The 25,546-nt window shown below is 44.9% G+C and overlaps 1 protein-coding gene across 4 annotated transcripts in view; it reads right to left on the reverse strand.

Annotated features, from left to right (window-relative positions):
* SLC24A2 (solute carrier family 24 member 2) overlaps positions 1-25,546 on the reverse strand; it is a 219,351-nt gene that overhangs the window by 121,775 nt on the left and 72,030 nt on the right. For all 4 annotated transcript variants that reach the window (XM_083184608.1, XM_083184618.1, XM_083184626.1 and 1 more), the window contains exon 3: positions 9,931-10,053. In XM_083184608.1, coding sequence (XP_083040734.1) covers positions 9,931-10,053 — 123 coding nt within the window. The remainder of the gene's footprint in view (positions 1-9,930; positions 10,054-25,546) is intronic.

A 25,546-nucleotide genomic window follows, 5' to 3' on the forward strand; every position in this document is an offset into this window, starting at 1 on the left:
TTGAGCCAGAATTCACATAATGCCACAGGGATTGTGTCAAAATTCACATAATGCCACATGGATTGAGCCAGAATTCACATAATACCACACAGATTAAGCCAAAATTCACAATAGGCTTCATAAACAGGGACATTGTGCGCCAAAGGCGTGCATTAAACATTTACACCTTAATGTCCATTACACGTTAAGTTACACGCCATTATGTCCATTACGTATAATGCCAAACACCATAATGCCTATTAAAAATTATGCTACATAAGTGCTGCTTATCTACATGCTCATTGCCAAGGGTTCCATGCTCATTGCCAGAGGTTCCATGCTCGTTGCCATGTGGGATTACATGCTCATTGCCAAGGGGAATACATGCTTACGGTAAATGGGGGACAGCCGCCGCCAGGCAGAAGTTACAGCCACTGACAGTGGCAGAGCCTGGCTGTATTCAGAGCAGATGCAGGTCCAGGCTATTTCAAATAATACCCCTTTCACACCAGAAAATGCATTCCCGGGTTGGCCCCTTTTACACCAGCCTAGGCCCTGCATTTTCTGGTGTGAGGGGGAGAGAAAACCACCCATCCCCCTCTTTAACCAGTTATCTAATTTAACCGGCTATATCTTTGGAACCAATTGACTCATTTACATGAGACAAGTATCATATTGAAGAACTTTTGAGTGGGCTTTGAATGACTTTGGTCCCGTGAAACTGGAACGTTTGGTTCCAGAGTAATCTGCCCTCAAAGAACATTAACAGCCATGAAATTACATTTAAAAAATAAAAAAAATTGGTGTACCCGCAATATCTCTGGAACCAATTGACCGATATGGACCTATCTGGAATCATATTGAAGGCCCAGTGATTTGGAATTGAATAAGATCAACCACAAGCTTCTGTGATACCAGGGGGGTCAAAATTAATGGGTCCCATATTATCCCATGGAGAAAACTTTACAGCTTTGCCAGGCAATATCTCGGGTTCCCAGAGGGCTAGAGACACCTGGGTTCGTTGGAAAGCCCTGGTCCTCAGCTACAAAAGAAAATGACGGAGGGGGAGGGGGGCCGCACGTGCCCAGGTGCCCCCCTGAATCCACCAATGTCCCTGGAGTGAATAGATGCTGTGCTAACTGCCCCCTTTGCCTGCGGGGCAGTATCCAATTAGTGGGACTGTCCTGGCTGTAATCCATTCCATCTTGCACCTCTTTTATTTTGTCAGTTTGTGCTTTTTCGGGCCTAGTTTTTAAAACTGCCATCCTGTCTGTCGATGCAGTGCCACTGCTAGATGAGCCGGGTGTTTGGGCTGCCCACTTTGTATAGTCATCCAGCTACTTGGATGCAACCTGTTGGCCTAAAAACAATATTATGAGGTGTGAGGTGTTCAGAATAGACTGGAAATTAGTGGAAATTAATGTTATTGAGGTTAATAATAGCGTAGGAATTAATAAAACCTCATTTTCTGTGATTTTAGCTGTTTTTATGTTGTATATTATCTGGGGTATATTTCCCCACAGCAAACTAATACTGGACATGTAGCCTTCAGTAGCAGTGAAAGGCCCCAATGCACCAGAAATCGGAGGGATTATTCCAGGGTGCAACCTGGAAACAGGAATATGTTTATTTAGTGGGATTTCACCTATAAATATAATCCAGAAAGCCAGGAGTGTACATAGTGCAGGGGACAGTTTAGAAAAGTGTATAAAGTTTGTTAGAGGATGCTTATCCATGTCTAGAATTAGGATTTAATGACTGAAGTGTTTGTGTGGTATAAAATCCCCTCTATGATCATTTTGTCAAGCTTAGTGAATATTGTGGATCTACCTCTGTTTCTGGATTAGGAGCAATGGCAATCTTAGCTGGTAGAATATAATACTCAACTCCCAAGCAGGGGCGCAGAGTCTTACTGACCAGCGGAATTCACCAGAGACCCCTGCAAGGTCCCCTGCTAGAAGTAATCACCGTTAGACTGGAGTATGGTTGGCTGAGCTGTAGCTAAGGAATAGTATGATTCAGAATATCTGACTAGACAATAGAACTGATCAGGGAACGCCAGTGTGGATCAGGATCACTGATAGAGAGCATTAACTGGATCCGGCAATTAGGGGGTCCCGGAATAACTTGGTCCGCCTTGGCAAATTATTGGCAAATAACTTGGTCCGCCTTGGCAAATAACTAGATCTGTGAATGCCTGAATGATGTTAGGGATGCCTGCTATTGGATTGTATAAAAAAAAAAAAAGTATTTGAAAAACAAAACTTAAACACACCTGTCCTGCACTTTAGCAGACAACCACATGATTGGTCAATTAAAGACGTCCACCTTTTATGTTTTTTATGTTAATTTTAATAGGAGATCTGACACTTTTTATAATTGATAGAACCATTTATAATTATGATATACTGCAAATCTGCAAATGTAATACATAAGCTGTGGAAGGAAACAATTCACCTACAATGGCATAATAATGCTACAAATGCAATTGGAGATATTAGCATTATGATGGGGTAGAAAGTAGTTTGCATATACTCTATGCTCGGCCAGACATGGTTCTAAACTTGTACCATTCAGAGATGGAGAAACAATGTATTTATTCTCTATGTCAGTTATGCAGCAAATAGTACCTTCATTTTCTTAAATTAGGGATCAGCACTCAAGCACCATGAATGTTTTCTTAAGGGAGATCCCTCATATGAAGAGCACATGCCAGGGGATTTCACAGGCTCAAAAGGGCTTGTGAGAATAGCAATCCTTAAGGCCAATTAAGCTATTACGTGGTCCAAATAAAGACTGCTTTCTGGTATCAATACAGCTCATATATAACTGTTCTGTAAGTATTTTCATGATAGATAATTCGGTGTGAGAACAGTGCAATTTTATCTTTATATTAGAAACTTTTCACTGATCTTGTCTGTAAAGTGAAAAATACTCCTTGTGTCATGTTATTGTATCCAATACACAAATAAGAATTCTTGATTTAAAAAGTATGTAGCTAAGCCAAAATAAATCTTATGTATGTGTTGTTGTTGGGGCTATACACTGGCCATTATTTACAAATTCCCTATTCTGCACTCCACATTGAATAGAGGAGCCTTCTTTGCCAGCGCATAGAAAGTAGCCAAATGTACTGGTCCACACATGCCTAGAATATGCTAGACCAACATTGCCAGGCTAATAACAAAATTTTGGCATGGGGCCCAATGAGGGGGGGGGGGGGGGGAATGTGTCACTCCAGGTAGGCGGGAGATGCGGCGATTGAAAGGCTCCACCGGGGGGGGGGGGGGGAGGGGGGATAGGTTTCGGAGTTGCATGGGGGAGTTGCTCATCCTCCCTCCCACCTCTGTCACTCCAGAGGGGGAGAAGCTCCACAGGGGGCTTATCTTTTGTTAAAGGTTAATACATCTGCCCCACTGGTAGAAAAAAAACAGAAATTTGCCCTTATTTAAAAGTATTGATGGTTCGAGATGGTTAAAACTCAAAATATAGCTAAAAATTCTAGTTCTGGATAAGTACACAAATTCTCAAATCGCAACAAATAGCCCCATTTAGCACACCACAAACTTTGTGGCTTAATCATGCCAAAACACTAGGGATGAAATGTAATAGGGTGAGAGAATCAGAAAATGAGGTTTGGTAAGAAATCTCCGGTACTTTTTTCCTAGCACGGCGCCCATCGCATCATATACAATAAGCCTTCAAATGGTATGCGATGCGATGTTGCGCAATGGCATCCAGGGGCAAATGCAGGAATTTCAGAAGGGGGTTTCCAGAGAGGGGCGGAGCAAAGCACAGACATGGGCACTTAGGTGACCCAGTATATGCCAGGACAGTTAAAGTATTATAGATAGACCAAATGTATATAAATAATAATAATATACATATATATATATATATATATACACACACACACACACACACACACACACACACACACACACACATAACAGCAGTGTAGACCCCTGGGTATAGCAATGTATTGGGGCCCCTACCTATCCTCCAGCGGTAGGGGTGGGGGGTGCTATGAGCGGAAGCTTTCATGTCCCCCGGGTGGTAGGGGGTATTATATCAACTGCTCAGCATGTAGGGCCTGGATGAGTAATTTTTACTAATAACCCCTTTACTGCACAGATGGTGAGAGATGAGGTGGGAGAAGGGGGCATTGGGCTGAATGAAGGGGTCCTGATACATAACTTCCAGGGTGGTAGAGGATGTATAATATGCAGAGGAGAGGTGTATAGTGGAGTGGGCTTATTATTCATAATTTTCTGGTGGAAGGACTACTTGCTTGACTGCAGATATCTCCAGTTCCCGGAACTAGATTTCTTAGCTTTTAATGGAATTAAAAACTAGAGAATCCCTCCTACCAAATGGTACTGGGGACTAGGGGATCAGAGTTCAGGAGGCAGAGCAATCTGCCAACGAGTATATAAAACTACATATCAGGTGTGTGGAGCTGGAGCAGTAACCAGCTGCTGAAAGGCTGATATATTTGGTTCTGGGCAGAGTAGAGACAAGCTACTAGTGTCCGTCAAAGGGGGAGAGTCCCAGGTTTTGGAATATATCCTCAGAAAAACTCTTAGTCAGACAGAACTTGAAATATATGCCTGGGAAGAGCAATTAACAGGCTTGGATTGGGACCACTGCTTTGAAGTCAGATATCTCCGGTTCCCCAGGGCCGATTTTTAAAATTCTTGTACCCATGGAAAGAGGGGACCCTCAGCTTTCAGTCCTTAGTTCCTGGGGGGTTCTGGGTACTCAGAAACCTCCCCTGCGTGCGCTCCTGGCACCCGATGTTATACAATTTAAAATCATATACCATTGCACTGTATGATTGTATGAGCACCCTAATGGGTGTTTTTAATGTTAAATTGCCCCCCTATAAGATTATTAATTATATAAGCACCGTAATGGGTGCTTACAATGTTAAAAGCACCTCCATGCCACCCCCAGTATCAACGCCAACCCGAAGCGTTGGGAGCGCAGCCGCCCGCGAGGGGCGGCGGTACGTGTCCTCCGACCTTTTCATACCCCCACTATCCACGTCGATGTGGAGTTGATGCCAGATAGTGTGGCAAGCGTGGCGTGCCACCGAGCCAAAATCATGGCGAGCGCAGCAAGCCCCGCGAGGGGCCGCAGAATACATATAAAGTAATACGCGTCCCCTCGCGGGGCTCGCTGCGCTTGCCACGCTTCGGCCTCACTATTTCAAATCAACTCCACGCCAACGTGGATAGTGGGGGTATGAAAAGGTCGGAGGACGCGTACCGCTGTGCTCGCCACGCTTCGGGTTGGCGTTCATAATGGGGGTGGCATGGGGGTGCATTTAACATTGTAAGCACCCATTAGGGTACTTATACAATTAAAAAAACATATAGGGGGGCTCGTGAGCGCCGTGCTAGGAAACAAGTACCAAATCTCCATTTATTTTTTAAGCGCCAATCATTTACATTGCAAAATCAAACTGGTTTTATAGTGTAATACCCCTTTTAGACATACTACCCGGGATTTTGGCCAGGTTTACCCGGGATTTTCAACCAAGGTCACTCCCGGGATTTTAGTAACAGACCCCCTTTCATACTACACCTCAGACCCGGGAAAAACCCGGGTATACCCCTTTCACACATAAGCCAGGCTTTTCAAGCATTTCAGTGTTTCATCATTAAAATGGGACACTTTGCTGGCTCACAAGAATGACATCATGCAAAGGTGGGGGCTGACTACAAAAGGGCCTGTGGGGAGTTCCCACAATACATTGCTGTTATGGCTGCTGAGAACATGTGGAGGATGGAGAGTTTGTATGCTCTTGTGGATTTGCTGTGTTTTGCAGGCTGTGATGCTTGGATTAAGCTACACATGCTGTTCATTGTTGTACAGTGTGAGATGCAGAGAAGGAGGTACCATTTTTTGGTGGAGAGGGAGGCCAATCGCCGGCATTACTGCAATACAGGTTGAGTATCCCTTATCCAAAATGCTCGGGACCAGGAGAATTTTGGATAACGGATTATTCCGTATTTCGGAATATTTTAATATTTCAATGATGTATTTTGAAGTATCTTGCATTTATGCTGTATAAACACATAATATACACACAAATATATTTTATTACCACATAAAATACACACAAATATATTTTATTTGTTCAAAAAACAAGGTTTCAAAACTTGAAACAAAATGTGTGTACTATCTCAGCACTGAATTTGAATGCCAAGCAATCTTTGTCTTGCACATATATAGTGCCAGTTACATATCATGTCCCCAGTGATGCTGTTACAAATGTCCCCAGTGAGTTTTTAGCAAAAAAAAATTTTTTCTTCACTTTCTGGAATGTCTGGTTTTCGGAATAATTCGGATAACGGATATTCGGATACGGGATACTAGACCTGTATTTCCATAAACTATGGCATCCTTCACAGTGCCTGTGATTTGAGATTTGATCTCCTCTTCTCCACGGACATGTAACAGCTCCCTGACCTCCTCATCCTTCCAATGCTGTGCCATAGCACCTGTCTTCCCACAGGAGTCTGCACCCTGTTGCTGGAAAGGGAGCACAGGAGCAACATGCAGCCACTGCCTCTGCTTGCTCCGCCGCACGTGTGCCTGAGGCGTCTTCCGCGGCTGCAGCTGATGACCTCATCAGAAGACGCCCGGGCAGCAAAAAAAAGCGTTGTCACATGTGTAAAACTGAAAAACCCGGGTAAACCCATTCAGACATAACCCGGGTATTATACCCGGGAGTTAAATACCGGGAAAAACCCTGGTCAATTGCAGGTGCTCAGTATCCGGGAGTGAAATCCCGGGTATACCCTTTCAGACATACGCTAGTCCTGGGTTTGGGCGCGTTCATGTGAAAAAACCTGGGATTTTCGCGTATGTCTGAAAGGGGTATAAATGATTGCCACTTTAAAAAAAAAAAACGGGAGATTTCTTCAAAATCTCTCACTTTCTGATTATCTCATCCTATTACAATTCACCCTAGTACTAATTACCTAGTACGCTAGAAGATAAGTAAAGCTGGCCATGCACCTCAAGATTTATTGTCCGATCTCACTTATTGGAGCAAAAATCTGGTAACTGACAGTGGACCCGTTGCTTCAAAATGCTGAAGAACTGACATCATGCACATATTACCAGATTTTAGTTTTAACCAGCTAGATCGGACAATACATCTTCAGGTGTATGGTAGGCTTAAGATGCTAAATTATGCAAAAAGTGCACAATATATGCTAAAAAGACAAAAGACAGGCCATATACAAGTGACCTGCGCCATGCATTGTAATGTTTTATCCTGTATACTAATTATTTTGTTTAAAAAAAAAACTAATTGTAAGTACCTAGCATACACTATGGCAGTGGTTCCCAAACTTTTTTGGATCACGGCACTCTAGAGTGTCAGATTTTTTTTCATGGCACCCCTTGGCAAAAAATTAGATACCAAAAACTTCAGAAAAAAATATATAATTAAATAAGTTGCGCTTATATGTCCTCTTTAGGTCCAGTTATGTGAGTAATGAGGAACATGATTCACTTCTGTTTATCCACATGTTATAATTGGCAGTCACAAGTACTGATTTTCCTTATTACTTTGACCATATATCATTTGAATTTGTCCTGGACCACCAACCCAGGGCACCCCTGCAAGTGCTCCGTGGCACCCCTGGGAGCCACAGCACACAGTTTGGGAACCACTGTCTTAGTGAATGTACAGATGTAGTTGGAGGTGTTATTATTGCTTCTACTTTGTAAGCAATAATATGTTTATGCAGCAGGGGGTTGTGCCAGGGCGGATTTAGGGATGATGGCGCCCCTAGGCACAAAAATAACGCCCCCCCCCCCCCACCCCTGTCTAATTAAATTATTTTCATTGATTACTTATAAGCCCTCATTTGATAATAGCCAATATAATGGATTTATTTAAAAAAGCCACTAACTGTGACATGTTCTTTTTTTATGAATACATATTTACTAAGTAGGACAACTTACAGGGGCATTATCTGCATGTCCTATCCATTTACACTCTATTTAAGATGGAATATAGTACAGTACAGTGGATATTTAGCAGTTATTGGTACATTTTGGCCTCACATGCCTAATGGGAAATTTGGCTCTGGGTTGTGCACTGCTGAAGATCCAACAAAGAGGCCAGCAAATCTCAGTCTTCTGTGGTGCTAATACACCTCTACTTTGGTAAAAAAAATATATATATACCGTCACTGTCCCCATCCCACACGGCAGCAGACTTCATTTACTGTCAAATGGAGTGGAGGACAAATGTGAGGAGTAGTTAGCCTTTTATATATATAGATGGGGGAATTCAATTGTTCCCAATACATTTTCATGAGAAAAACATGGGCTTTATTCTGATTTTTTGCCTGTTTTTTTTGGGAGCAATTCAAAAGCCAACTTTTTTTCGTGCAAAAACACATAGGGGAAATTTACTGTGGCCCTGGTTCCCAAAATATCATGTCATGCCACAGCCTGTGGACACTTTGTACATTAGGTCCCATGGCCAAAGCCTGAGCGGCTGGTCAGCCCGGGCCAGGTCCATGAGGGAGTGGAGACCCCCCCAATTAAGGGGTTCCGTCCCCCCTCCAAGCTACCCCCGGTCCAGGCTGTCCCCAGGATGATAGCAAATAAAGGGTTAAATAAGTGTAAAAAATATATATTGGGTTTTGTAGTAGAACTGCAGGGCCCAGCAAGCCTCCCGGTATGCTGAGACATGGAGAACCACAAGTCCCAGCATAGGGGCATTAATGGGCACACTGTGACTACTACAGAACCAATAGCTCAATAACTGATACACACCTGGATTAAAATAAGTGTATTACACCCCACATACATCCATACTCACCTATCTTGATCACTTAGGTTCGGTCCACTTCTCTATGTAGAATCCAAAACAGTTACTGTGAAAAAAATATATACTTACCATCCATCAGGTGTAGATTGCATACTCTTCTTTGCCTGTAGGCATCCACGGGTTAAAAAAAACTGCATCCAAATGAACTCAGGGAAGCCCATGTATACAGAATGGCTTCCTTCCAGTGACTCCTGTCACTGCAGGACCCGGTAGTCAATCAGGGAGCAATGCAGTAGCAGCGCTCCCTTGATTGACTGAGCTCCGCTGACCTGTTAGTCATGCGGAGCTCTGTTTCTATTTAGAACGGAGAGGGAATACCCATTCTAAATTGGCGTGGGAACTTTGTGGTTTCCTAAACCACATGGGTTAATTAGGTCAGACCACATGCTTGACCTAATGAACCTTTGTGGTTCTGGAAACCACAAAGATTAATTAGGTCAGACCACACACTTGACCTAATTAAGCTTTGTGGTTTTGGAACAGCCAAATACGAATCACTTCACCATTGGAAAATACGAATCTGGAGAATATGGCAGCTGTGTAAATTAGCTGTATTCTCCGTTCATATTTTCATTCGATTCCGGAAGATTCCGGTCGTACCCGTTCATGCATGGAATCGGCCATAACCAGCCTTCTTAGTAAATTTTCCCTATAGTGCCAGTAATAAGTTCACGGATCCATGTGTTTTTGCTACAAACTGCACTTCTCAGAAAGTTTTTAGCATGAAAACAGGTGAAAAAAACCCTGATAGTGCCAGCTAGGGGGATCAATTAGCTGTGGTAAAAGAATTTCTCCCATAGTACAGCATATTTAACACAAAAAGCACAGATTTAATAATACATATTAAAAAATTACAGACAATTCATTAAGAACCTTTTCTAAATTCAAGCGTAAGTTTAAATATAAAACAGATGTCTTGCACCAAGTGGTGCAAAAAGTATAGGTGTATGAGGAGATATCTGAAGGAACACATAAAATACATATCAATTTACTCTATGCAAAGATGGTTTGTTTTGTAGAACTGCCATCAATATTACACTTTGAATAACTGTATGTTATTCATAACTTTATACAATCACATCTCATACCTCATTTAACCCTGCACTTTCATTTACATCTCCACGTCGAATATCCATGGCTACCCCCTCATGCTCTTGTGGAGTTCTTGGTTCTTCTTGAAGTACAAGAATGTTGGGTTGCTCTCTTTGCTCCTGTAAAAATACAATGAATGGATATATTATTAAACGGTGATTATTCACCTTAGGCTTATTACATACAGTATTTGAGCCAAATAAATTGATAATTTAGACAAGTGGTAAGCATAATGCACAATACAGTAGTCTGTAATAATAAATATAAAACTAGGGCACAAGACTTGAAAAGGTATACCAGATGGATGGTAAGTAAAGCTATTTTCTACACTAACCAGAAAAATTGTGGAAAGCCCTCTTTTGTTTGTCAGTAGAAACTAGGGATATGCAGTATGTACAATACCCCATGGTAACAATCATCAGGGGTTGATGCATATTGCAGCAAAACATCCAATTGTATCCCTACCCTATAGCTCAGTAATTTCTGTATCACAATTTCAATTGCTCTATCAGGGGCAGATGTTGCACCATCTTTTTCCTATTGTTTTTTGGAAGATTGCGGTTCTCCTATATGTATCAGTTGCAGATTGAGGACCCTATTTTGGTCCATTTGCTCCCCTGATTGTTCACGCAGAGGAGCGATTATGTGTGACTGCGCATGCACATGCCACGGGGAATTGAATATTCACCATGCACTACCAACGGCAGGTGGCGTTTGGTGGGCTAGCAAGGCTGTGAAGTTCGCCAGCCTTGCGAGTCAACCAGAATAAGGTCCTAATTGGGTTATTCAGAGTTGATTGCCGATGTGCACATTTGCAATGTTAGATTATCGAATGACTGCGCATGCGCACGGATCATAGTTAAAATAGTGACAAATATAGCAAAAGGATCTTTTCTCAATCCCCTCACAATTTTACTGACAGGAAGTCGGCATTTCGGGGTGGACACGTGCCTTTTTCTGCGAGTGTCAGAAAAAAGCAGGCATGTTAAGGAAAGGTGTGTGAGGTCAGTGCCGGCCTACTCACATTTGCACAGACTGGACTAGCTTTGTTAGCAAAGCAAAAAAGTAGACAAATGGGCAAAACCATGCTGCACTTCCTGGTGGGCAGATGTAACATGTAACATGTACAGAGATATTTAGGGTGGGTTATATTTTTCTGTGCAGGGTAATAGCTGTCTGTTTTATTTTTACACTGCAATTTAGATTTCAATTTGAACACACTCTACCCAAATCTAAAGCTCTCTGCACATGTTACATCTGCCCCACCTGAAGTATAACATGGTTTTGACTAGGGGTGTACACTGGGCAATTATTCATATTTTTTTTTAATCATAAAAACAGCTAAAATCACTAATTTTGCAACTAGTTTGTTCCTACAGTATTATTATCCTCTATGACAGTGGTTCCCAAACTGTGCGCCTAGGCTCCCTGGGGTTGGTCGTCCAGGTCCAATTCAAATTATTTATGATCAATTATTTCTGGACAAAACCAGTGCTGGTGGCTGCCAATCATAAAATGTGTACAATCAGAACCAAATCACATATAAACAAAATCAACTTAATTTGATATATATAATTTTCAGGGCCTAGGGGTGCCTTGGAAAAATTCTGATACTCTAGGGTGCCGTGATTAGAAAAAGATTGGGAACCCCTGCTCTATGATATTCAGTTCCTCTCATTTCCAATCTGCTCTATGATATTCATTTCCTCTCATTTCCAATCTATTCTGAACACCTCACAACTCACAATATTGTTTTTAGGCCAAAAGGTTGTACAGAGGTAGCTGGATCACTAAGCTAAAGGTGCGTACACACGGGGAAGATATATTGCTAAGCAATATATTGCTGAGCAATATTTTGCTCAGTTTCTCCTTTTCATCAAGCTCCTGCGACCAGCGATTAGAACGAGGCTGAAAACGGGAGCGCGCACCCGGCAATTTATCGCCAGGGCACACTCCCATCACTGGCAATATGGTCCCCAGCGACCATATTTCCAGCGATTTCAGCCCCTATCGCCCCCGTGTGTACACAGCTTAAGAGACAGGAGTGGCACATCAAAGAGTGACACTGCAGTGGCAGACAGGATGGCAGTTTTATAAGTATGTCAAAAAATGCTTTAAAGAGCACATAATGGAAAGAAAAAAGGTGCAAGATGGAATTGTCCTTGGGCACTCCCATCCACCCTTATGTTTTATAAACAAGACATGCACAGTTTAAACAAACAATCATTTCAGTGACGGAATGCCACACTTGTGGTTGAAATTATTGGTTTGTTTGGACCCCAAAGACAAGCTGGCAATGGTACTTTATAACATGTCGACATCATCCACCGATTTAAGGACTTAGCAGCACCTGTGGACTGATATGGCAGACTTAGCAGTACCCCTACACTGATACAACACACAAGGCAGCATCCCTGGAATGATAGGAGAGGCTAAGCACCACCCCTGGAAAGATATGGCACACAGGGCAGCACACTATGAATTATAGGACAGACTTATCAGCACCCCTGGAATGATATGGCACATAGGGCAGCACCCCTGGAATTATATGCATGCTTAGCATCACCCCTGGAATGATATGTCCCATAGGGCAGTACCCCCGGAATTATATGCCTACTTAGTAGCACACCTGGAATGATATGGCACACAGGGCAGAACCTCTGGAATTATACAGCAGACTTAGCAGCCCCCCTGGAATTATACGGCAGACTTAGCAGCCCCCCTGGAATTATATGGCAGACTTAGCAGCACCCCTGGAATGATATGGCACACAGGGCAGACATAGCAGCACCCCTAAACTGATACAACACACAGGGCAGCACCCCTGAAATGATATGGCACATAGGGCAGTACCCCTAGAATTATATGCCTACTTAGCAGCACCCCTGGAATGATATGGCACACAGGGCAGCACCTCTGGAATTATACAGCAGACGTAGCAGCACCCCTGGAATTATATGGCAGATTTAGCAGCACCCCTGGAATTATATGGCAAACTTAAAAACACCCCTGCTATGATACGGCACAATTAGCATTCCTGCAGTAAAAAAACCCGTATTTTTTCCTTTTTATATGCTTAATATTTTTTCACGTACTTATATAGAGTCCGAACCTTGCGAGAAACCGACAACGGGAAGGTGATGTTCAGCCTCGATTTGGATCTGGAAAATGGCACTATGGATCGAGCTGCCTGGAATCTGGTAAGTTTGAGATGAGTTCCACTCATCTCTAGTTTTGACCTGTTGTGTGCTTTTTGCTTTGCTAACAACCCTAACTTCATTAACCACATGCCAAAAGTTCCTCAGCTCAACATAGCACACTTTTTTCTTTCGCTAATAACAAACATGGAATTTCTTTGAAATAAGTTTAAAGAGAGGACCTTTTACGTAAACTAAATTATTTAATAAATATTTTCATCAATGTAGAGGGAGAGTGTAATAAGGACGTACAATAAAACTGCACCCTATTTTTATAGTGAGGCTGCTAGGCTGGGTGTAGTGGGAGATGCAGTGCTCAGCTCCTTCAGGTATTTCCAAGTTGGGCTAGCCGAATAAGGCCTTGATTGCTTAATGAGAGACAGTTATTTTGACTGTGTGTATGTATACTATGTTTTTTTTTCTGGTTGATTCGCAAGCCGTACCGCCTGCCCCTCCTCGCAGCGTGTGTTCGCAGGGCATGCAAATGGATGTTTAACATAAACATCCATTCGCTGACCATTGAATGATGCGGAAAGTGCACACATATCTAAGTGACTCTCTGGTCCGTCTACACACGGTGCAATATCGCTGGCAATATGGTCGCTGAGTGACCATATTGCCAGTGATTTGTTTGCGCTGCGGCGAAAAATAGTGTGGTGCGCGCTCCCGTGTTCAGCCTCCTAATGGTCACTGGTCGCAGGAGCAGCTGCAACCAGCTGTTTCCCTCTGCGGCTTCCCCAGCAGAGTCTCCTTTTCATCAGCGATCATCTCATGAAAAGGAGACACTGAACAATACAGTATATTGCACTGTGTGTACACAGCTATATATTTGCGTGCACCCTCGGGAGGAAGTGGGCGGGCAGCTGACATTCGGCGGGGTGAAGGGTGGCGAGTGTACGCAACCTAAAGTACAGGTCTGAATCAGGCCTTACAGCATACCGATACAGGTATGGGCGGCGAGTATATGCAGCCTAGAGAACAGGTCTGAATCAGGCCTTACAATACTACTGATACAGGTATGCACATTTACTACAGCATAACAATGTACAACCCATTGTGATAGAACTGGAGAGAAGCCATGGAAGTAGGCATGCAGCTTTCATCCTAAAACTAGTCCCCTGGAAACACAGTATCTGTATTACTCAGACAGTTATATCCCATCTGGCAGAGGTGGACCTGTACAATAAATCAAAGACTGGTACGGATCTTTGTGGTGTTATAAATTACTTTTTCCATGTACTAAAATGCTTGTACTGTACTGCAAGGTTTTTATTCCACTTCTAGATAAATGTCCTTAGTGGCCCAGAATTACTGCCGGGTACAGTATTAGGCTCTGTCATACTTTGACTGGAAAGGAATTTGAGAGTTAAATGATTATTTTATGCACTAATGACATTTTAATGAGACAAGGATTTTGTCTTCAGTTTAGTGAAATATTTGACATCTTTACTTACAAAATCGAGATGAGCCTGCAAATGTATAACTTACTAACTGGTTTACATGTATACTTGCAATCTAACAGCAATGATACATTTTAATATTAAGGATTGTAGGGACAGCTTCAGGTCATGATAAGAAGCACAATGGCACTGTGCTGTCCTCTAATACCCCTTTTTACATCGCACCTCTGACCCAGGTTATTGCCAGGTTGCTGATGTGTCGACCTGGGTCGATGTGTGATGTGAAAGCACCAAAGCTTACAATCTGGGGTGACCAACCCAGCGATTCGACCTGGGTTATAAGAACCCCTGTATAATGAGCAACCGGGGTTTAATGTGAAAGTGCCAGACCCAGGTCAGAGGGTATCAGTGATACTGTTGTAAAAATATAAGTTTTGCTTTTTGCTACTTTTACCATGGCCAAATATATTTGTTAAAATTAGCATTCAACAAGCTATACATTTCCTAACATCCTGAATTAATGGGTCTGTCTTTCTACATTAGATTATCATAAATGAACACTGGCTAAACTCCATGTGATGCCAAAAGCCAAGGCAGTGTGAGTGTTGGCACAGCAGACAGGAGCAGGAGGAATAACGTGATAAATAAGATAGCAGAAGAGAAGATTGATCTGACTACTATATTCCCGGTAACTTTGTAATATGAGGGGGAGCAAAAATGGAACAGTAAGTGCCCCAGGCCCAGGTGTTTTAAAATTCAAATAACTTCTATTGTAAATACATATACTTATATACAGTTATAATCAATAACTACCTATTACAGTAACCTTATAATAGACAACAAGCACTGAGCTAAAATATAAATTAATTTTAATATGAAAGCAAAACAACTTAATAATTAAATAAATTAAATTATTACAGGTAGAGTCTCCCGTATCCGGAGATCTCTTATCTGAAATATTCCAAAAACTGGATTTTTTTGTTTTGGTTCCTCTCCCCCCTGCTCTTTTTTTTCATAAATAAAAAGATCTTCTTCAGCGGTCCCAAGAGTGCATTGTGCGGGTGCGCCAGTGACGTCACCGACACACCTGCAAACTCACGCAATGCACCCCAAAAACCATAAAAATCCCGGTACTTATATGTTAGTTGGGTGCCCACTAAGCTATTTGCTTAGTTTTCCGCGTCCCCTCGCAGGGCTCGCTATCCCTGCTTCATCGTTACCAGTGTACCTGAGCACCTGTGATCTGCTGCTGTTCCCTGGTTAACTAGCCATTTGCTAGATTCTCTTCAGGCTAATATCATCTCCAGATTTCCACCAGAAGGAGTCTGTGCTTGGTCCAGGTTATCCTTAGCAGAGGTTACTACTGGCTCCTAGGCCAATAACCCAATCAGTGCCCAGATCGATTGTCACCATTGACTCCCAGACTAATTGTTCCCAACATTCCCAGACCAGTTTACCAGCATCCCCAGCTGCCAAGCCAAATTACAAACATCGCTCCCGGCTCCCAGGGAGAAGAATGCATAAGTTCCCAGACCGATAGTAAAACATCACCATCGGCTCCCAGGCCACATCTCCTACCGACTCCCAGGCCACGTCTCCTACCAGCTCCCAAGTAGCATCCCCATTGGCTCCCAGGCCGCATCACCATCGGCTTTCAGTCTGCGTCACCTATTGGCTCCCAGGCCTCGATGTCGGTTCCCAGACCGACAGCTGTTCATTAATACACATGACCATCCGTTCCCTGACAGATAAATGTCACCATTGAATATCCTCTCTCTCAAGTCATCCAGTATACATTCTTCTGTATATCCTGTATCCCCAGCATCTCAACCCACAAGACAGCATAACATAGAGGACCAGGGCAGGGGGCCGCAACCTGCTTGTCGGGAACAGCAAAGACCAAAGCCCCTTGCAGGGTTCCCTGGTGAAGACCACTGGTGAGAAAGATTTCACACCCCTGTTCCTGGTTATAGTCCCAGCTGCTCCCTTGTGCAACAGTCATCTTCAGTTGCTGTACGCAAATCAGCTTCCTAAGGCCGCCTCACCTTCTGGCTGCCAGGCCACCTTGCCTACTGGCTGCCAGGCTGCCTCACCTACTAGCTCTCAGGCTGCATCACCCAGGGGCTTCCAGGCCTTCAGTAATCCCAGGCCGGATACCTCCCAGACTGAATCCTACTGTTACCAGTTCTCCAGTCACATTGCTCCAGTGAGCAATTCACTTACTGTCTAGTATGCAGCGCCCTCCACTGGCCCTCCAAGGTCACTGCTGGGAAGACAGATTCCTCTAGTGTTGACAGGGAGATCTCATTGGAGAGAATATAAGGTACTTGTTTCCTAGAACGGCGCCCATCGCGGGCATCGCATGTACATCGCATGTCATTATAATGCGATGGCCACGATTTTACATAGAAACGCATGGTAAAATGTAAATTGCGCCGGTCGCATTGCAAGCGGCCAAAAAATCGCATGCGATGCGACCAACGCGATTACCGCGATTTTACATAGGGAACAATGTTAAATGGCCCAATTGACCCGATTTTACATAGGGAACAATGTTAAATGGCCCAATTGACCCGATTTTACATAGGGAACAATGTTAAATGGCCCACAGACCCCAAAAAGCCACCCTGAAGTGTGAAATGGCCCCCCCCAATTGTTAACGCCACCCCACCATCAACGTCAACCCGAAGCGTGGCGAGCGCAGCTAGCCCGCGAGGGGCGGCGGTACGCGTCCTCCGACCTTTTCATACCCCCACTATCCACGTCGGCGTGGAGTTGAGAATAGAAAATGTGGCGAGCGCAGCGAGCCACCGAGCCCGAAGTGTGGCGAGCGGACGCGGAATACGAGCCCGAAGCGTGGCGAGCGCAGCGAGCCCCGCGCGGGGACGCGGAATACATGTTAAGTAATCCGTGTCCCCTCGTGGGGCTCGCTGCGCTTGCCACGCTTCGGGAGCGTGTTACGCGTCCCCACGCGGGGCTTGCTACGCTCGCCACACTTTCTATTCTCAACTCCACGTCGACGTGGATAGTGGGGGTATGAAACGGTCGGAGGACGCGTACCGCCGCCCCTCGCGGGCTTGATGGTGGGGTGGCGGTAACAATTGGGGGGGCCATTTCACACTTCAGGGTGGCTATTTGGGGTCTGTAGGCCATTTAACATTGTTCCCTATGTAAAATTGGGTCAATTGGGCCATTTAACAATGTTCCCTATGTAAAATCGCGGTAATCGCGTCGTTCGCATCGCATGCGATTTTTTGGCCGCATGCGATGCGACCGACACGATTTTTTTCCTTGCGATGCCTAAGATCAAAATCGTGGGCGCCCTTCTAGGAAACAAGTACCAAATATAAATAAATGGTGAAACCTTTGTTTCAACGCATGTAGTTGTATACCCCCTAAATGTGTAACTCCAAAAAAAAAAAAGAGAAGAGAAAGAGAGGCACTTTTACTAATGTAATAAGAAAGCGAGTTTATAAAACAATGCGCCGGATCTAGGGTGCGATTGGAAAATTGCACCAAATCATGCATTTCAAACACACGATTTGTTCTTTAAAATCACAAATGTAATAGCCTGCAAGCTTGTTAGCTTAAGGCTACTATACTGTGTAATGTATGGCAAGCGTGACCTTAATTAATCTTGTGGTTTACCGCAGATCCCCGCTACCCCAAACAGAGTCTTATGGGGATTTCCCTCAATAAAACTGAACGGGAGTGGCTGATTGACAATGCAGTATCTCACAGACAATCCAGAGAGCCATATCTGCAGTATAATCTTAATAAGCAGAGATTTCTCTTTATTATAGATTTTTGATAATAATAAAAACACGATTGCAAATTTAAATGCACTTATAATTCCAAAATTGCATTCTTTAGGAACAGACTATATCAAAACTTGTAAAGCAATAACGTGGGGAAGTTGTCTATAAAAACCAATCAGATTGTAGTTGTCATTTTTTTAGAACAATCTTTAAAATGATGATTACCAGCTGATATGAGCATCTTCTCCATTTTTATGTTCATTTTCTAGGATACAATAGAGAAATTCTATGGGCAACATCACTACTTTTCAATTAGAAGTTTTAGTAAATTTAACCCTATCTCTCTAGAAAAGTTGATCATTTGAGAGCCCCATATGCTCTCAGTTCTCTTCTACAGGAAGAGATACAGTAAGTGGCATTATTAATCGACATTCAATCATAATTAGTATTTTACATTAAAACCAATAGCTTGAATAAAAAGTTTTAGATTGTTTCTAAAATGAAATCTGTAATGTCAAAATGTAGGCAGATTGTTGTCAAACTAATGTGAAACATTTGGCACTCCCAAGGTTTTTCAAAGATTAATATTCATTGATTTCCACAAACATTTTTGTTGTAAACCCATATCCTTCCTACATTGTTTGTCAATTAATCACCATCTGGGTATGTGCAAAGATTTCCAAATGAATCCAAATAAGCATACATTCATTTCTTATAATAACTCATGTATAAGAATAACATATTTGATTTAAAGAATAAATACTACTGCATACCCCACCAAATAAAGCTACTGTACATACAACAAACAATTCTTAACCCAGTGGTTCCCAAACCTTCTCAAACCACAGCGCCGTAGAGTATCATAAATATTTTTCATGGCACCACTAGGTGTTAGGAGCTGCACGGGCAGCGCCTCCGCTCGCCCGGCAGTCTCCTCTAAAGTTCTTCCGGCGGTTGCCGGGTTACCTCGACGCCGTCGCGTCATCAGCCGGGAGCTTCCGGCGGGCGATGACGGGCATCAGGCTGCCGGCGTACAACCTCTCCCTCCCCTGCCGCAGCGGTTGCCAAGGCGACGGGGGACGCCTGGCGGACGCAGGGAGGAAGGGGTGTGCATAACGCCGCACGCAGCGTCAGGATAGTGCTTGGCGCGCTATTTAAACTGGATTGCTGGGGCACTCAGACGCCGGCTATAGCTCTTGATTTGGCGTCCTGAGTGTTTCCGGTTCCAGGCTCCTGTCTACGCTTGGCTCCTGTTTCCAGTACCTGTTCCTGGCTGCCTCCAGGATCCTTGCCTGTGTCTGCCTGCTGATCTCTTGGTTTTCAGATAAGTTGGGAGATTCCCACTCCTTGTCTCCCTACTTGTCATTTATCTATTGTACCATCTTATTGTGTATTGTTACACCCGTCAGCAGTTCTTATTGTGTCAGCATATTGTGTATTGTTACACCCGTCAGCAGTTCTTATTGTGTCAGCATATTGTGTATTGTTACACCCGTCAGCAGTTCTTATTGTGTCAGCATATTGTGTATTGTTACACCCGTCAGCAGTTCTCATTGTGTCAGCATATTGTGTATTGTTACACCCGTCAGCAGTTCTTTGGTGTCAGCATATTGTGTATTGTTACACCCGTCAGCAGTTCTGATTGTGTCAGCATACCGTGTATTGATACTCCTGCTTAGCATCTGGGTTCACCTCGTGTAGAGTGATACTGGTCAGCTTGGCCACGGTACTTTGTCTTACCCGTTGCCAACAGCATTAGCACAGCGGGCCCCAGCTTAGACTGCTATCCACTGGCACCCCCCCTCCGTGGGGCAGGGTGGTTCTCGCCTCCTTGGTTGTTAGGTAGATTTCCCCTTGTTTACCTCTGGCCTTGGCGGCTGCGTTGTCACTAGTAAGACCAGGTGGCATCGGGGTGGGAGCCTGACTAACGGGCTCCCACGAACGCGGCTATTATTGGTGAAGGTTAGCTTAGCACGCATCCGCCAACTCCAAGGGGTGACAACGGAGTTAGGGTAGGCGAGATCTCCCTGTTCCTAACATTATAGCCGGCCACATACTTCACCCAGCTTCCTGTCAGCTATCATGGATCCGGCCCAGCAGGCTGCTAATCACGCTTTGGCGGGGCAGATGCATACCCTGACTCAAGAGCTTCAGAAATTGACCCTCCGGGTAAACTCACAAGAGGAACGGGTACAAGGGGTCTTATCCTCATCCAGAAACCCTGAACCCAAGTTGAGTCTCCCGGACCGGTTTTCCGGGGAGCGTTCCCAGTTTTTTAATTTTAGAGAGTCGTGTAAACTTTATTTCAAACTCCGCCCGGCCTCCTCCGGCTTGGAATCCCAACGTGTGGGAATGGTTATCTCCCTGTTACAAGGGGACCCACAGACCTGGGCTTTCGGCCTTCCCGCAGGGTCCGAGGCCCTTACCTCTGTGAATGCTTTTTTTTCTGCCATGGGGTTGCTTTACGACGACCCAGACCGTGCTGCCTCAGCCGAAGCCAACCTAAGGGCACTACGGCAGGGTCAGAGTAACGCAGAGGCTTATTGTACCCAATTCAGGAGGTGGGCCATTGACTCTGGTTGGAATGACCCAGCACTCCGCAGCCAGTTTCGCATTGGTTTATCTGAAACGTTAAAAGATGCATTGGTTCACTACCCTACCCCGACCTCCCTTGATGAAATTATGGAATTAGCCATCAAGGTAGATCGGAGGTTCCAGGAACGCCAGAGGGAAAGGGTCTCCGGGATATATCCCTCATCATCACTGGGGGAGACCTCGGAGGTTGCTTGTGACGAACCCATGCAGATTGGGGCTACACGTTTATCTGCCGCAGAAAAGAATCGTAGGAGGCTGAAGGGTCTCTGTCTGTATTGTGGAGGTCAGGGTCACCGTGCAGTGGTCTGTCCATTGAAGGCGGGAAAAGACAGGGCCTAAGTGGGTTTGGGGAAACTCACTTGGGCCTATCTTGTTTTTCTCCCCTAGACTCGATCATTATTCAGGTTTCTGTCACCTGTAATAACTGCACTATCGCTACCACTGCCTTTGTTGACTGCGGTGCAGCCGGCAATTTTATTGACAGGGGTCTGGTTTGTTCGTTGGGGCTCAAACCCATTCCCCTGGTCAATTCCTTGTCGGTTTGTGGTCTGGATGGTCAGCCACTCTCCAACGGCAGTGTTACCGCGTGCACCCCTTCTCTTCAGCTTTCGGTGGGGGCTCTTCATTCGGAAGAGATTTCTTTTCTGTTGTTTCACTGTCCGCTCACGCCACTCGTCCTGGGGTTACCATGGCTTAGGAAGCACAATCCCAGTATCAACTGGACCACAGGAGAAATCACACGTTGGGGCTCTTCCTGTTCTGATCATTGTCTCTCTCTTCGTCTTGTCCTTCCCGTTTTTTCTTCTATACCCGTACCCTACAGAGACTTTGCCGATGTGTTTTCCAAGAAGGAAGCAGATACGTTGCCCCCTCACCGTCCCTTTGATTGTGCCATAGACTTAGTTCCCAATGCCAGATTGCCCAAGGGACGTCTATATGCCCTCTCAGCACCTGAATCCCAGGCCATGGATTCATACATAAGTGAGAGTCTTGAAAAAGGATTCATTCGTCCTTCTAAATCTCCCGTAGGTGCAGGGGTTTTTTTTGTTGAAAAAAAAGATGGATCTTTACGTCCCTGTATAGACTATAGGGCCTTGAACAAAATTACTGTAAAAAATTCCTATCCGTTACCACTCATCTCTGTTTTATTTGATCAAATCCGGGAGGCGATGGTGTTTTCCAAGATTGATTTTAGAGGAGCATATAACCTCATCCGGATTAGAAAAGGAGATGAGTGGAAGACAGCCTTTAACACACATTCAGGTCACTACGAATATCTTGTGATGCCGTTTGGCTTGGCCAACGCTCCTGCAGTCTTTCAGGATTTTATCAATGAAGTACTCCGGCCGTACCTGGGGGTATTTGCTGTGGTTTACTTAGACGACATTTTGATTTTTTCCAAGTCACTTCCTGAACATCGGCAACACGTCCGCCTGATCCTTCAGAAGTTGCGTGAGAATCAATTATACGCCAAACTCGAAAAGTGTGAATTCGAAATTGCTCAAGTCTCATTTCTGGGTTATGTCATCTCTCCTAAGGGTTTTTCCATGGACCCCAGCAAGGTTCAGGCCATCATATCTTGGGCCCGTCCAAACAATCTTAAGGCCATCCAAAGATTCTTAGGATTCTCCAATTATTACCGGAGATTCATCCGTTCCTTTTCGGACATTGTTGCCCCCATTGTGGAACTGACTCGCAAGGGAGCCAATCCAGAAGTTTGGTCCCCACAGGCCATCGAATCCTTTCATAAGTTAAAGAAGGCCTTCTGCTCAGCTCCTGTCTTACATCACCCGGATCCCAGAATTCCTTTCCTTGTGGAGGTTGACGCCTCGGATGTAGGGGCTGGAGCTGTCCTTTCTCAGAAGGACATTTATGATCAGAAAGTTCATCCATGCGCCTTCTTCTCCCGCAAGTTCTCCACAGCCGAAAGGAACTATGATGTCGGGAATCGTGAATTGTTGGCCATTAAGTGGGCTTTCGAGGAGTGGCGTCATTGGCTTGAAGGGGCCAAACACATCATCACTGTGATCACTGACCACAAAAACTTAGCCTACATTGAGTCGGCTAAACGATTAAACCCACGACAAGCCCGGTGGGCGTTGTTCTTTACCAGGTTTCAATTCATCATTACATTCAGACCCGGCCCCAAAAATGTCAAAGCTGATGCGTTATCTCGTAGTTTCCAGACTTGTCAGAGTGCTGGACTTAAAGATACACCCATTGTCCCGTCTTCTGTCATTTTTGCGGGTCTGACTCAGGACTTGGCCTCCCGTGTCCTGGCTTCCCAGCCTTCTGCTCCTCAGGGGACTCCACATAATAGACTGTTTATTCCAAAACATCTCAGAAAATTGGTCCTCAAAGACTTTCATTCCAGTAGGGTCACTGGACACCCTGGCGTTACCAAGACCCTTGAGCACTTGTCCAGAGCGGTTTGGTGGCCCACCATAAAACAGGATGTTGCTCTGTTTATCTCTTCTTGTCCGGTCTGTGCTCGACATAAGTCTTCTAGATCATCACCAGTGGGTACACTCCTGCCGTTGTCCATTCCAGAAAGGCCATGGTCCCATATTTCTATGGACTTCATTGTCGACCTTCCTTCTTCTACTCGTTTTACCACCATTTGGGTCACGGTCGACCGCTTTAGCAAAATGGCACATTTTATACCCTTGCGTAAACTCCCCACTGCTAAAGAGTTGGCACAGCTCTTTATCTCTCATATTTTCAGACTCCATGGCCTTCCCTTGGATATAGTTTCAGACAGGGGGTCTCAGTTTGTGGCCAGGTTCTGGAGAAGTTTTTGTTCCAGTTTAGGAATACAGGTCAGTCTTTCTTCCGGACATCACCCACAGTCCAACGGACAGACCGAAAGGGTCAATCAGGCCCTGGAGCAATATTTACGCTGCTTCGTCTCCAAATGTCAGAGCAATTGGGCTGAGCTGGTACCTTTGGCAGAATTTACTTATAACAACTCTTATCATGTGGCCTCCAAGAGTTCGCCTTTTTTGTGTAATTTCGGGTTCCATCCCAAGTGCAACTCCTTCTTTGTTCCAAGGGATTCCTCTCGGTCGCCCTTCTCCACAGTGTCCTTCCTTAGGAAGTCATGGCAAAAGGTTCATTTGGCTCTTAGGCAGTCTTCGGCACGTTCGAAAAAATTTTTTGACAAACATAGGAGACCATGTTTTTTCCGAGTGGGGCAAAAGGTGTGGTTGTCTACTCGCCACATCAAGCTTCGCCAGAGATGCCCAAAATTAGGACCCAGGTTCATCGGTCCATTTCTGATCACGGCTCAAGTCAATCCGGTGACATTTAGGTTGCAGCTCCCCAGAGCACTGCGAATCAATAATGTCTTTCATTGTTCTCTTCTTAAACCAGCCTTGATGGCTCCCCAATCAGGGCCTGCTCCGAACCGCAAACCAGTCCTCATTCAAGGGCACAAAGAATTCATAGTAGAGCAGATATTGGATTCCAAGGTCGTTCGGGGTCAACTGAAGTTTTTGGTCCATTGGAAAGGGTTCGGAGAAGAGGAGAGGTCTTGGGTGCCTGAGCGATTGTTACATGCGCCCAGGCTCAAAGCAGAGTTCTTTAAGACCTTCCCGTTCAAACCTGGGTCTAAGGGTTCGGTGACCCCTCCTCAAGGGGGGGGTACTGTTAGGAGCTGCACGGGCAGCGCCTCCGCTCGCCCGGCAGTCTCCTCTAAAGTTCTTCCGGCGGTTGCCGGGTTACCTTGACGCCGTCGCGTCATCAGCCGGGAGCTTCCGGCGGGCGATGACGGGCATCAGGCTGCCGGCGTACAACCTCTCCCTCCCCTGCCGCAGCGGTTGCCAAGGCGACGGGGGACACCTGGCGGACGCAGGGAGGAAGGGGTGTGCATAACGCCGCGCGCAGCGTCAGGATAGTGCTTGGCGCGCTATTTAAACTGGATTGCTGGGGCACTCAGATGCCGGCTATAGCTCTTGATTTGGCGTCCTGAGTGTTTCCGGTTCCAGGCTCCTGTCTACGCTTGGCTCCTGTTTCCAGTACCTGTTCCTGGCTGCCTCCAGGATCCTTGCCTGTGTCTGCCTGCTGATCTCTTGGTTTTCAGATAAGTTGGGAGATTCCCACTCCTTGTCTCCCTACTTGTCATTTATCTATTGTACCATCTTATTGTGTATTGTTACACCCGTCAGCAGTTCTTATTGTGTCAGCATATTGTGTATTGTTACACCCGTCAGCAGTTCTTATTGTGTCAGCATATTGTGTATTGTTACACCCGTCAGCAGTTCTTATTGTGTCAGCATATTGTGTATTGTTACACCCGTCAGCAGTTCTCATTGTGTCAGCATATTGTGTATTGTTACACCCGTCAGCAGTTCTTTGGTGTCAGCATATTGTGTATTGTTACACCCATCAGCAGTTCTGATTGTGTCAGCATACCGTGTATTGATACTCCTGCTTAGCATCTGGGTTCACCTCGTGTAGAGTGATACCGGTCAGCTTGGCCACGGTACTTTGTCTTACCCGTTGCCAACAGCATTAGCACAGCGGGCCCCAGCTTAGACTGCTATCCACTGGCACCCCCCCTCCGTGGGGCAGGGTGGTTCTCGCCTCCTTGGTTGTTAGGTAGATTTCCCCTTGTTTACCTCTGGCCTTGGCGGCTGCGTTGTCACTAGTAAGACCAGGTGG

This window comes from Crinia signifera, chromosome 1 (genome assembly GCF_055691185.1).
Source record: "Crinia signifera chromosome 1, ASM5569118v1, whole genome shotgun sequence".
NCBI classification, from domain to species: Eukaryota; Metazoa; Chordata; class Amphibia; order Anura; family Myobatrachidae; genus Crinia; species Crinia signifera.